The sequence below is a fragment of the Anser brachyrhynchus genome (assembly GCF_964034855.1).
Source record: "Anser brachyrhynchus genome assembly, chromosome: 7".
NCBI classification, from domain to species: domain Eukaryota; kingdom Metazoa; phylum Chordata; class Aves; order Anseriformes; family Anatidae; genus Anser; species Anser brachyrhynchus.
This window is the reverse complement of record NC_137701.1, coordinates 17,558,274-17,573,535: the sequence shown is the minus strand read 5'-3', so window position 1 is coordinate 17,573,535 and position 15,262 is coordinate 17,558,274. Positions and strand designations below refer to the sequence as shown.

The following is a 15,262-nucleotide window of genomic DNA, read 5'->3' as shown; positions in this document are numbered from 1 at the left end:
CTGATGAAAAAAATTGCAGGTGGGCAGTGAGCCAACCGTCAGACAGGTTTTGGCAGCATGAGGTCTTTCAGCCCTGGTGTGATACCTGCAATCAAATAAGCACGAGAAGTACCCACTTTCTAGAGGGTGCTACTTATTACTGAAGCAAATTAATACTGCAAAAATAGCTTGCAGAAGTGTAGACAAAATTATATACTGTTGGCTCACTGGATGAGAGGCTGGGAGTGGGCCAGGTCTTTTCTCAGAAGGCATGAAAATGGAATACAGAAAAGCCCTAGTAAGAAGAAGCTGCTACTTCCTTAAGTGAAGTATGGTGTGATGAAAAGAGTGGAGGTATCATAGTTGCCATACTTCACATCTGATATTTGCTGTTCTACATACCCTTTACTTCTTCCATCGGCAGCTGATGTGCAGTCTGACAAGGACTGACAGGGCTGTGGCCTAGCAAAATAGGAAATAGAGCTATGGCCATCTGCTGGGTGAGGTGATTTTCCGGAGGGTGGCTTTTTGGAACAGACAAAATTCTGAGTGAAATCTAGGCTACAAGTCAACGGTGAAACTCTCATTGGCTTGGAACAGAGGTGACAAAGTTAATTAAACTCAATTTTGGCTCATCAGCAGAGAAGAGGATATTCTGTATTGAACTGAAGGGAATGTTAATGTTGTTTGAGTCTCTATAAAACACAACTTAATGTCTTGTAGTATTGGTCTACATTATCAGCTTGCAAAATAGAAATTTTAGAGCTCTAAATCAATTGCTAATGCATCCTACCTTTGTAAAGACTTATATATACTAACATCCATTCACATGTTCATGAAAGATTTCACATAGTGAATTATTTACTTTTGCAGACCAAGACCCCAAGGCATCAAAATGTTCTATAAGATAAAGGAATTAAAGTCAATTATATTTTTTATTTTTGTAAAGCCTGTCTTTCTAAGACTACATTTATTCATTGACAATTTGAAATCTTTCACGTTCATTTACCATGTATTCATAAATAAGACATTCGTCTTCTAGAACTTCTACCATTCTAATACATACCTAATAACTAATTTGCTTTTGTGTATGATCTTCAACATGCAATTCATACTTCAGAACTTATGATCTCTGTTGCATGGAATTTTGGCAACTGAAATGTAACTGAAGTGTTTTGATGTGAGAGTGAAGTAAACTATTTGATGTTGATTTCTGCTGTTTTGTTGACGTATAATGTCATACCAAGTGTACAGCAGATTGTGTGATGTCATCATACTGAACTACTGACAGCTGTAGTTTTGTTCCATCGTGTTTTTGCTATGACTGCTTTTCTGTTATTCACACTGCTGCAAAAGTGAAGCAGTTCTGGCTTTGTATTGGATTTCTAATACTGTAATTAAGAGAATCTAAGCCCATTAATGTCTGTAAAAATGTGTTATTTCTGACAAGCAATGAAACAAGGAGTAAAATTCCTTTAAAAATACACAACAATGCCCATCAATATGATTTAAAATAAATAAATCTCAACATGAAAAGCAGATACCTGTTTAGTGTTGGTAGGAGACATGTTGTTTCTCTTCTCACTAACGCTTTTTGAATTTGTAAGCAATATATCTGATCCCATCTGAAATAAAAATGTTTATTTTTTTCTGATGAAGACCTCAGTGATTCAAAATATCTTAATTCCCACCATTATTTGTTCAAGTTCTAAGCTATGAGTCTTCTCTCATAGCATATTATTTTTAATTCAAATACTTCCATACCTTGTCACTAGAGGTTATATGATTATTAGGGTTCTGAGAAATGCTAACAGCAGTCTCCTTTATTACTTCCTACATTCCCTTAAGTCTCCCTTAAGGAGAGTGCATAATGTATTCTCCCTTGAGGAAGGAGGAACAGTCAAACGTAAGATGGCTGTGTTATGAATACTGTGGTAATAGTACCACATTGAGAAATTGGTAAAAGAGTATGAAAAGAAGATTTTCAAAAAAATAAAAGTGGTGCTCTGTTGGGGGAGAATGAGAAGACACATAGATGAGTAAAAAGTCTAAAAAAAAATAAAGTGAGTAAGGAAGAATATATGCATTGGATGGAGGGCAAAGGGGTATCTAAAAAACTTGAAATAGAAATTAAAATACCAAGACTACACTGAGAGCATTCAATTTCAGGGAAGCTCAAGCCTGAAAAGTAAAAAAGTTTCCAGTAATGCACAAAATGTTTTAAGAAATAAAGTTCTGGTAAAAACAAATAAAATAATAATAATTAAAAAAAAATATCGAACTGACCTGCTGCTTTTTTTCCTCTGCTTCATCTATAACAGCCTCACATGCATATTGGCAATTTCTTTCTTCTTTTTGCACAGTAACCAATTCTTCAGCAAACTCATCTTTCTGCCATGTGAAAAGAAAATTAAGGTTATACACAACAGAAGGTAGTACTTGGTAGTTACTCATGCTCTACTCATATAGTTAAACAATAAAAATCGACCTGTCCTTTCATCAGGACAGGTGTATATGGCTTATGGAAAAAATATGCCACAAAACCTGATGTATTCATTCCTGGATAAGAAAAAAAAAAAGCATTTTTCAAAGCTGAGGGGATCTTTTTCAAGGTAGGGAAAGCACAGGACACTAAAGACTGAGGAACTCAAGTGGGTGGCCAGGAATCTGAGGAACCCATTTGTACCTGATATAAAGAAAGGAAAATAAGGGATAGGCAATATGACATTTTTCTTTCAATTTGTTAGTTTAAAAATGACAGGAAATTGAATTATTATCCATGGCATTGCATACTCATGGTGTCTATTTGTCTGGATAATTTGCTAAACGATTTCTCATAAGATTCAGACATCAACTATTGAGATGCAGTGGAAAACAATAAAAATGTTAGTTTTAGAATCTCAGAATACTCCATGTAATACAAAAAAAATCTTTCATCTGAAAAAAGTTGCATAACTACTCTCTATTGCAGAAAATTCCCTTTTGATAATGTTCATTTTGAGTAAGAAGTACTTTTTCTTTTAATCATCTCCAAGAATCACATAAATGAAAGGTTAAAGCAATCAGTAAAAATTTATGAATGATTATGTGAGGAAAAGGAAAATGTTCTCCAAAAACCTCTGTTAAAGAGATAACTACATTTATCAAAATTAGTCAAAGTATTACATTGTATTAAGCTAACAAGAAATCAAAAGATAAAAGCCTTGTTCTGACAGAACCAGGTGCTACCGCTCTGCACAAAATACCATTTTGTACCATTATGTACATGTGAACCAGAAGGAGAACCTTGAAGAAGCTAATTGTTATTTATATTCAATTTTATTTATGCTAGCAATGACAGGCAAAGTTTCTTTCTATTCATTTAATGACTTTTGAAACTCATTCGTACTTTTGGCATCTCTTACTGCTTTTAAGTGTATTAATGGATAATTTGAATGTTGATCAGTTTTTATATTATAAGAAATAATGAAAAATTCCACCAAAGAAAAGTGAAACAGCATTCAACATAAACAAAACCAGGATATTTAAGCCTGTAACTCTTCTAACTTCACAGTTACCCCACCATCTATTGCTGAATGTGGTTTCATGCATTACTTTGAGACTGAGGGATGGAGTAGACTGAGTCATTATTACAGAAATCTATCCCTCCAACTGTCTTCCATAATTCGGGTTTAGCTGATACATTTTACCTAGGTATGCTTAAAGAAGCGTACCAGAATACAAAACTAATACATTTGTTGTTGTCTTTATAAGTCAGGCTTTTTAAATTTAAACGACTTTGATTTTAACACGATTTGTATTTGGGGATAATTTTTCCTATAATGTAATAAACTACATTGTTTTGCATTCTGTAGATCTGGCAGTTATCTGTATTTCAGTACCAAGGGAAAAAGAAATATGAAAAAGTATTTGTCTAGGTATTTAAAGAAAGAAATTGTGACACTTTCCCCTAAAGGTTACTTGAAAGCAGTAACAGGTCTGAAAGAAGTCCAGGAAACAAAACAAAACAAACAACAACAACCACAAACAAAAAAAAAAGCACACAATGAGTATCTAGTGTCCAAAGAAGTGGCATTTCATTGATTTATAATCATTACTTCAGGTAATGGAAAAGTGAATCAAGAAATGTTTCACACTCCCATAGATGACACTAAACCTGATATGTTCATGCAGATGAAATATATTCTCCAGATAAAAGAAAAATACCTGAATCTCCTTAAATTCTCTCAGAGATCTACACAACTCATCAACAGAATTAAGAATTTCTTTGTACTTTGATACAGATTTTTCAACATACTTCTTTCCTTCTTCAAAACCTGCAAAGGCAAAATAACATAAAAGTTCTTTTATGAAAAACAAAACCCCAAATGCCTCAAACAGACATATAACATTCAATATACATTATATCCTCCATATAATGCAATAATTATATTTTTCTCTGTGTTTATTTTTTGCTGGAGTCCAATGATGCAGAACAATGTGTTTTCCGACCTATTACTAGTTTACTTGAGATTGGACCTCACAGTATCTGCATGTCTTCTGTTGGGCTTCTCCTTGATCAGAATTACTACTGTCTGATTAGTGACATTGCTTAAAAAACCCACTGCCCTCAAAGTGTCTCCTAAACTATTAGACCAATTATATAGCTAGAAGACACCTAGATCCCTGCTATAAGCTATAAAAAACAAAAGACAGAATGGAGAAGAGAGTATGAGAGGAGGGAGGGTAAGAGTAGGGGAGGGAGGGAAGGAGGGAAGGAAGGAGAAAAGGTGATCAGTTCTCTGAATAGTCTTTTTGACATAAAATTAGAGGAATTTAAAAACACAGCACTGAAATCTTATATTTACTACTTGACTTTCTAGGCTACACATTATCCTTTCACATTTGGATGGATACCTTATTTTTTGGATAAAGTTAACTTCAACAGGTATACAAACATTTTGAGCTGGAGAAAAAAAAAAAAAAACAACAAGATCCTGAAGCTGGCTGACCTTCATTCTTTTCAATCAACAAGTCAACATTACAAATCAATACAATTGTAAATTCAATATTTACAGAACAATCCACCTTTTTTTGCTAATAAAGTTAGCAATCACATTCCACTAGCTATTTACAATATTAATGTAAAAATTCAGTCAACACTGAAGTATAACTCTCTAATATATTTTGACTTCAAAGGGTTGGTCTATTATGAATTACCATAAGCCACGAAGCCTTAATTCCAAGCTCAAAAATATTACATGGACATCCACATTAAGATTTCAGGGTGAGCTCAGTCTGTATATGGAAACCCAAATAGCTACCAGACTATTTAGTACTTTCATATTTCTATTTTTTTAAGTATTTGTTCTGAAGTCTTTCACCTCTTCTAGTCAATTCTTTAAAACACCTTTTCTTCTTAAATCAACAAATCCAGGAATCCTCTTCCTTCTGTCCTAAGCTATTGTGTTTCTATTTTTATTTTTTCAACATTTCCAGACAGCTCCTCACCATATAACTGTTTAGCCAAGTCTATAATCTGCTGAACTTTTTCTTCTTGTTGAGGCACTGTAGACTCAATAAACTTATTGAATTGCTTGTAGAGAGTCTCTATTGCTTCTCTTGTTTTGCATTCTGCAGAATACTTGCCAACTCTAATGACTGTTGCACTCACATCTTCAAAGCAAAATTGACACTAAAGTAGATTGAGAAGGATAAAACACTATTATAATGAATAATTATTAGCAGTTCAAGCTTTTGTAGAATAGACTGGACTATTAGACTTTTTTTTGTTCAATTTCAGTGGCATATACTATGCCTTAAATACTGTGATTACAACTTAACCTGGAAAACATTTTTTTCATTACAAATGTTGTTGTAAGTATTAATAGCTGCTACATTTTCTTTAATCATTAGATCCATTAAGTTATTAGTTAAAGCTTTTGCAACACGTTTTATTTCTGAGTTCTTTCTATTTTGTGCATCTACTGTCTAATTTCACAGACTTCATATCATGGCCACGGTTATACCCATGTAAGGGCAGCAAGATTGCTTAGATGTAGTCTGCTGGCAAATAGAGTTACTCTCAGCAACCATTAAAGATGCTGAGGTTCTTTCTACTTACAAAAAAGGTCTTTAGAATGTACCCTTAATAAACACTTTTGGTTAACAATACTGAGAAAATTGAATCTGGTATTCACTCAATATCACCTGCATTACATCATTATGGAAAGCAGCTAACAATCAGTATACTTAAGTACCATTAAAATCATCATTTAAGATTGTGCCTATCCTCTGAAAGAAAACAAGTAAAAGGTGCTACTTCACAATGAGTAAAAAACATCTTGATGTTTATCTCTGGAAAATAAGTTCTGCTCTCCAAAGTTTAAGGCTGGGCAAGGCATATGTTAAACAATGAAAATGTACAATTTAAATTTCTTTGCTAACAACAGATGAAATAACACCTTTATGTGATCACTGGACAATGAAAACATGTTTTAAAACATACTTTAGTATTGTGATCCATAATTAAGGGAATTTATTCATCAGACATTTAGATGAATTTGGAGATTTGAACAGTGTTATTTCTAAAAATAAACAGTGATGACAGGAATGTGCTTGACTCACAGCAGATCCACCAATGCAGTGTGGCACAAGGGAAAATACTTTTACAAACTTAAAAAAAAAATATGGCAACATTAAGGCAGTCCTCAGATATATTAAATTAGAGAATTCCCCCCAAAGACTTAGACTGTGCTACAGGCCAAAAAAAAAAAAAAAAGTATGTTTACCAAGCATGAGTATTAAAAAAAAGGTGTTAAGATATTGAATATTTTACATTTTTGTTAATTTATTGAATATTTTAAATTTCAATTCCAAAATTGCACACTTCACAGACAGCTCTTCCTGACAACTGGGTATTGTGATGACCTGTCTCTTGTCATTTGGCTGCTATCAAAGAATGCCCCAGAATACGCCTACAGTAAATGAGCTCAAAAGTATGATCACAGCTAAGCTGAAACCTGGTCTTATGCGCAGCAGTGCAAGAACACAGTCAAGCTGCATGTTTTTCCTCTTTTCTCTACAAAGTTACAAAGAAAAAACAGAAGAAAATCTAGATTTTTAGCAATCCTTTGGAACCTTCCAAACCTTTGGAAGTCACAAATTCTCCCTGTATTTATCAGCACTTTTATTTACCCCAGCCCTGGATCACTATTACAGCCTTAGTAAGGATCTCAGGTTTACTAGTACCTCTTCCATCATCTGTTGCAGATGTTCCATGAGATTCAGATTTTGACTGTAATCCTCCACAACTCTGCCAAAGTCACTCAACTGTTTTTGTAACTCATTAATTGACCCCAAGAGGACTCTACCATTAAGTTCATTTGCTGCAGAGTCAATGAATTTCTTCTCTAAATTATCCATCTTCTTTTTAAGCACCTGTTTAAAGATGCAGCAATGTTAAACACCACAAAAAATATTTGTTTTTAGAAATAAAAAGTTAAAAGAGTATGAAAAATATACAAATCTAATTCTCTTTCCATATTTTAAAATGACAAGTAAGTATAACGTGCATTTCCAAAAGCAAAGCAAATCTACAATGTGATTGAAATCAACATAATTATTTGTTAAATATGGAATTGAATTAAACTTTCAGTTTATAAACAAATATCTCTGGTAATAAAACATTGGATCTTGAATAAAATAACATTCACTGAATAGGCAAAGTAAAAAAAAAGAAATATTATTAATCCTTCAAACTCTTACTTCAACTGAATACAAGTCAATTTAAACCAAGTCATTTTTTGCCCTACAATATTAGCATATTGCACAAGAATCTGATATTGGACATTACACAGAGCAATCTGCTGTGGTTGACCCTGTTCTGACCAAGGAGTTTGGACTAGATGATCTCCAGAAGTCCATTTCAACCCCACTGATTCTGTGATCTGAATTTACATTTGTAGATAAAATCACCAAGAAAGGAGACAAAAAAAAAAAAAGGTTTTAGAAGTAATAACAAAATAAATAGCACGAAAAGAATCACAGAAGCTACTGAAACCTTGAGAAAAATTATGAAGGAGGACACTGACAGTGCTAGCTCCGGATACTAAAAGGATAATTTGGTTACTAAAATGGCCATTGGAGGATTTGGAAGAAGAGTTTCCAGTGAGAAGGGCTCTAAGGTGCCATAAGCATGATCAACTCTAGGCAATGGATTCAGAAAAGGGCTCTGAAAGCTTACATGATGAAATGAGAAAGGAAAATAGATGAATACAAAAGGGAATATGCTCATTTGTTCATAATTTTGATAGGATATATGATTTATTTATTTATTTTAAGGAGAGAGAAAACTAGATCACACATTGTGAAGGAATAGAGGCAGAAAGAATAAAAAGTTAAGCAGAAAAAAAACACAGGATAAACAGGATAAAAAGACAACTTTAGGAAGTCAGCAATTGGGATGAGATCATTTTACTGAAGAATTAAAGGAACAGAACAATGAAATATGTCTTAGTGATTGAGACAGGAGGACGATATCAAGCTTAGTGAAAGGGAAACTCAATACATTTTGTGTTATCTCTTACTGCTAAGCACAGGCCATTTCAATTCAGTCAAGCCTTTATCAAGACTAATATTTCTAGTATTACCTGTATTTTCTCAGCATATGTATCAACTTGCTGAATATTTATTTTAAGTGCTTTCAAATTTCTAGCTTTTTCAGTTTTCTTGGTATAGTTAAACTTCAAATTGTTGAATTTCTTTTTGAGATCCTTAAATGATTCTCTGAGCTGAAAGAGTAAGCATATTTGTCAGTAAAAAAAAAAAATCAGCACACTTCCATGTATTTTTTTTCCATGAGCTTTTTGTCCACAATCTGAACACTGAGAATTTAATACAGAAATTATTAACACTGTGCCATCTCATAAAACATCCTTATTTCCTCAGATTTTTTTTTCTAGTAGTGGAAACTCATAATCTTGCTACATCAAAAGTTTTGCAGTCTGACTGCTGAGTATTGTTTCCAGACTGGCTGAGTTAAAAAGGTTTGACGCAAAGGTTGAGATCCTTGCTCAGACAATCCTGTCCTAGAGCTTTCAATGACTTCAACTACAGACAGGTGACTTACACATACATTAGTACATTTGGTGGAAATGGTAGCTGTGTAAATGTATACCCACATTTAGTTTGCAGAAAAACATCATTTTACTGGGTTTGGGCAAGTATATTTGTATTTGCAAATAGTATCTTTCTCCTGCAGTACAATATTTCACTTATGTCAGATTTTTATTAGTTATTTTTTTTTTCCAAATAGGAATTTATCCCTATACTGGGAACTAATATTCAGTAGTCAGAAAAGTTGATAGATTCTTAGGAGTTTATCTCAAGAGTAGATGGAGTTTCTCCCAAACTAAATTGTTCAGTGATTCTATAATCCTTATACTACAGCAGCTATGGACTAATATGTAATAAAATTTGTGGGGAAATAAGATGGAAATAAACAACAGTTATTAGCATTGGAATAAGACTGGAAACCTTGCTTCTGAAGAGGTTACACAGGTGCTCAATTTTACAATGTCCAAACAAAATGTTCAAACATTTCAACATGATTATTCACAGCATACAAAGATGAATCTGGTTCTTTGCAGAATCAGGATGTAGATTATATGAGCACCTACATTTTAAGGTAACTGTTCTGTATGGTAGCAGAGCGACTCTGCCTAACAGACACCCAAATAAAACCTCACCCAGCTACCGCTACATAAACATGGTACGACGACAGTATTTTTACCAGTTAGTACTGGCTTGATACAGCAAATTCAACATAAGGGGAAATGATTACTGTAATAATATAAATTACGAACTAGTAGCTCTGATAATGAACTACTAAGTGCCTTTCCAGACTTTTCAGGGGGACCTATCAGCTGAGACTTCCTCAGAGAAACTGTGGATGCCTCATCCCTAGGAGTTTAAGACCAGGTTGGATGGGGCTTTGAGTAACCTGATCTAGTGGGAGGTGTCCCTGCCCATGGCAGGGGGGTTGGAATTAAATGATCTTTAAGGTCCCCTCCAACCCAAACCATTCTATGATTCTATGAGATAATTAATATTAAATTTACTTTGCTAAATTTTCTGAAGAACTTTTCTGTTACTTAGATGGAATTTGGCTATATCTTCTTCAATCTATAAAATATTTTAAAAATCCAGAATGATAGAAATAATACTGATGAGTTCTAGGAAACTACACTTTTTTTTGCTAGACAATTTACCAGGATTATTTTAAAACACACCAAAAAGAAGGGTTATACACGATCAATACTTGTAAAGACGGTATTTCTTTACCATGGGAGCTTTAACTATATTTCTTTACCATAACACATAGCATATTTGCATTTTCTTTTCTTTCCTTTTTTTTTTTTTTTTTCCCCAACTCTAAGTATCTGTTTGCTTCATTGTCATTGTATGGGTGTGTACGCCATATACACTTAATAAAACATATAACTGTATCTCATTCTTTGTATTAGTAACAATCTATAAAGAACCATATCAAACATACTCAGATAAAATATATTTATAGCACTATATATACATATATTTTTAAGTATAAAAGTTTTTTTTCCAGTATTCTTTTTCTCTAGAAGTTATGTAATTTTAATTTCATTTACATCTGTAAAATATATTTTTATATATTACAGTTATTTTTAAATGACTTTAATGAGCAGGGAAAAGAACCAGACAAAACAAACAACAACAACAAAAAAAACCTGCTTAAAATATGGTGGTGATACCTTAGAAAAGGTACTATTTTAATTACTTTTCAATTCCATAATTACAAAAAATGTGGAAGTGTTAATTCGTAACATTTGAAATGGAAGGATATAAAAAGGACTGAAAGATTTTTTTTTTTTTTTTGAGATTTTCACTTCTTTCAGATTGACAATCTTTTGCATTTAGAAGAATGTAGAATAAACTCTGTAAAGTGGTATTTATCCAAAGGAACCAATATAAAAGAAATGCAGCAGTTCTATTACTTTAGGATTTATTCTTCCAGATAAAAATAAATGAAAATAACTTCACTTACTTGATTAATGTTAAAAAGTTTAGGTGACACCCACAATTTGATATTTAGTTAAAATATTTGAAGCTCATTATACGGATCTCTCTTCCCCTACCCTCCCTTACCCCCCTCCAAATCCAGAGAGTAATGAATGCTCATTTTGCAGTTGCTGTTATTGGGAGAGCTAGCAATTCATCATTATCATTACATACTAATGTTAATCCCTCAAGGGATATTCTTTTCATTTTCATTTCATCTAGTGGGATTCTCTCACATTATTTCAGCACTGAACAGACAGATGGTATACACTCAGTGTAATGGAAAGGAAGGGAATTCTATCACCTACACTGTGATCTCCAATTAGTTTAAATTCTTTATCCCACCTAAGTATGCAGAATAATAAAATCTACCTAACAGTATTCTGTTAATAAAGCCACCTCTGTAGAACAGTATTTTGTATTCAGAACACAAATGCCATATTTGCTGATTTAATTTTGAGGAAAACAAGAGATGAGCGAGAGTTTATTTTAGTTTATTCACTGGCTTAGGCACATACATAAGCTAGTGATCGGTTATAAGGACAGAAGCTCTCCTCAAAGAAGTATGTGAAATGAGATCGCCTTGTTTCAGATATGATGGCTCATGTGTCAAAGGTCTGCAGCTGCTGTCACTTTTCTCTTTTAGCCTCAGTAGAAAACCAGTTTCAGCTCAGAGTTGTATATTATCCTCTCAGAGTGCATGTACCCAATGCCTGTTAACAGCAGCAACTGTACCAAGGCTATATAGCTCAATTTTTAGAAAATAGAAACCTGACCACATCTCCATTTTTCACTATTTCCTGAAAAATACAATGAGAATAACTTAAGTCTATATACATCCTAATATGCTTCAGTGACTTCAGCCAAGTTTAATGGAACTTTGTGACTTCTCCATTGTGTCATAGTCATTAATCCAGCAGCTGTTCCTAACTATAGTTGGCCTGTCACGGGTGGAGAGGGGTTTAAATGCCAATTGCTAAGATTTATCACTCAATTATGAAATAAATGAAAAAGCAAGCTATAAAACTGCTTTAAACTTTTTTGTTTGTTTTTGTTAACAGTACAATTCCACTAAAACATTTTGATTTCTGTGTTTCCTTTCCAGGAGGTACTTCAGTGTCATTAACCACTTATCCTTCCCTTTTTATTCACACACAAAACTTTTAATAGCACTAGGAATCAAAATAGTCCATGAAAGTAAGTTGCTAAAAACAGATTTTCAGCATGGCAAAGATTAAAGAACAGGCTGAAGTAAAGCCAGCCAGGACATGGAAAGTAAGAAAAAAGGTGCTGTTCAAGTCATTAATGGCTATTTAATTCTGGGACCACAAGCATTTATAAATTACAAGTTGAGAATTATGCTAAGAAATATCAGCTCCTACTGCCTAATGAACTAAGATACCTTATTACTCTCTGTGGTTAAAATTCATATCTTCAGTCATACCTTTTTATAAGCGTATAAAGAAGTGGAAAGAAAAGAACTGAGATGGCTGGGGAGAGCAGAGAACCTATTTCAGAATCTGTCATTCTTCTGTTACAAGTTTTGTGCAGACACACAAATGTTATTTGTAAAGTGAAAAGGCTTTTGAAGTGCAAGGGTTATCATATTAAAAGAAGGTTATAAAATGTTATAAGAGGGTTATAAGAAACTGTTAATCTCAGCATATTCAATGCAGTATTAAGCTACATGAGGCTTGATTAATCTCTTTCACAAGTCATTGCTGTGTAATGTTGAGTAGAGTTGTGGTTCTTCAGAGGCTGCTACTCAAGCTAGTTAGTGAAGCAGGAAGCTCAAATTTACAAATGCAGATCTCAAAGGTCATTGTAAAGTTATACTTTTGATGTATATATATACTTTATGATGTAGAAGGCATAAATCATTTTTTGGCCTTTGTACATTCTCTTTAAGTTAGCAAAAGCACACAAAAGACATACATTTTACTGTTCTGTCCTCCTAGACTGTTTCCAAACCCACTCTATGTATCCTATGCTATAATTTTTTGTTTCTGTGCTTCTCATAAAAGTACTAACATGTTACAAACACATGGAGCTAGTAAAGTACTCTGTCTTAAGTACTGTATTTTCAAACACCAGTGAGTCCTAATCGCCAAATGTCTTTATTTGTATGTACTTAAATTCACCACATTAAATGTATATGAATTTATACATTTACATCACAATTTTAAATATTTTCTGTCATTTTAAAGTTTCTGTACACTGGTAAATCACAACTAAGTTGTCTGGCTGGCTGTTTACTCTGTGACAGCTATGAGCAGCTACTGCTTGCTGCTGGAACATGAAATATTTTCTTAGACATAGTAGATGGTAAAGAAATAATTATTTTAAACAATTCTATCAGATACTAGCAATATTCAGACTAACTTCTGATGTTAAAATTAACAGAATATAAAATACTCAAGTGAATATTCATAACTTTTAGTTTGTTGCAATGTCTTTGTTCTTTATCTCTAAACAGACTTAGTTATAAATAATTAATGAAAAAATGAAGAAAAATAGCAGTGGATTAACATATATACAGGTATACTAGCCTAGCTTTGTTTAGGAAATATCTTCTATGCTAACTTGCAATAGAAATTGAATATAATTAAAGAAAAAGATATTCACAGGGCAAGTTGTATTTCTGTTAGATTACACTCAACGTTCAAGTAGGTCTGATGTAACATGTATTAACCTATACAGCCAAGATGGTATTCCCAACTTAAAATCTAAAATATATAATTAATATTGTAATTAAAAATATGCTATACAATTATTTTGCAGTGGGTTTCCATCAACTATGAAAAGTTTTGACATCATATTTTATAATATAGGACTTGTGGTGAGTAAGAAGTGTCATTGACATGCTCTTCATTTAAATTTGAAAGAGATTATTGTTTTTTTCTTCTACATTCTGCTTTCACTAGAAGTAGAATGAGCAATGAAAAAAATAAAAATAATTCTTAGAAAGGAATCATGATCTCCTGCACTCATTACATAATCCAAGAAACTAAGGAAAGAGGCAAGAACCATCTAATGCAAGTTTCTCTCCAAATATGGCCAGTCTTACACACAGGCTGCTGAGCAAACATTTTTCTTTTCTTCAGCAAAGTAGAGGTGTTTTCAGCAAAAAAAAACTAGAATAGTTAAATTCAAATTACAAATATTCTGAATCTGCTGTGTCACTGCAAAGCATAATGGGACCTATTGTTTAGGTACTTCATGCTTTCATTAATTTATACAGCATGGCTCCTCAGCCTGAGTGCTTCTAATTTATCACCTGACATTCTAATCGCCTTATACCATCACCCAAGAATTTACATCACAGGAGACTGAGGCACAGATCATCACAGGGTGCAACACATTCAGATTATAACTGACAATGGAGTAAAACAGCTGTTGAGATTATATATATATATTGTTGCACATGTTCTCTCAAACTACCTTTTACATTTTTTTCACAAACAAATATTTTGTAAAAGAAAAGATTTCCTCATTAAAATAATTGGGACAAAAATCTCAGTCACCTCATTGTTGGTGATTCTGAGAAAATATAGTCTTCCTTCATTCAGGTCTGGATTTACTTACTGAAAGATAAAGAAAAAATAATTTTCAATGCCTTTATTTCCAAAAAACACCACCTCCTGTGTATCTACTACATATGTTTCACAGTTCTGGGAACATTTAGTGGTGGACTTTAGCACCACGTTAAAAGTTGGACTAGATGATCTTAGAGGTCTTAGGTCTTTTCCAACCTGAATAATTCTATGACTCTATGAAATGATTCTATGAAATCTTTCCAGGTAAGAATCTCCACGTAAGAGTTTCTGTACTTTTTCTGTACTGTCCAGAAGTGCCATCTACAGAACATCAAGTGCAGTTGCTAATGCCATCAACCTCTCATTTTAATAGATCACTTTAGGAAGATTCATTCTATGGGATATTTCTCCTAAACTGATTTTTGCAGAGACAAATGTCTTTACATTTTACTTGCAAAATTGTGAGTGGATTTACATTTGGCCTACTAAGATGTTAAATTAATGATCATATTAACTAAGAATTTTTTCCTAGCCTATGTTCTATAATAAAAAATTCTAATATATTATGTCACGGAATATTTCTTTCTCCTCTAACAATTTTTCTGAGCATCACATCTTGGATTTCTGACAAAACGTCAAGCAGTAAATTATTCTGAACTCATTAAAAGACT

The 15,262-nt window shown here is 33.1% G+C and overlaps 1 protein-coding gene across 2 annotated transcripts in view; it reads right to left on the bottom strand.

The window, feature by feature from the left end:
• CCDC141 (coiled-coil domain containing 141) overlaps positions 1–15,262 on the bottom strand; it is an 84,385-nt gene that overhangs the window by 16,746 nt on the left and 52,377 nt on the right. For both annotated transcript variants that reach the window (XM_080599476.1, XM_080599477.1), the window contains 6 exons: positions 8,610–8,750; positions 7,210–7,398; positions 5,470–5,653; positions 4,186–4,295; positions 2,266–2,370; positions 1,524–1,604 (listed from right to left, as the gene is read on the bottom strand). In XM_080599476.1, the coding sequence (XP_080455602.1) occupies positions 1,524–1,604; positions 2,266–2,370; positions 4,186–4,295; positions 5,470–5,653; positions 7,210–7,398; positions 8,610–8,750 (810 nt within the window). The remainder of the gene's footprint in view (positions 1–1,523; positions 1,605–2,265; positions 2,371–4,185; positions 4,296–5,469; positions 5,654–7,209; positions 7,399–8,609; positions 8,751–15,262) is intronic.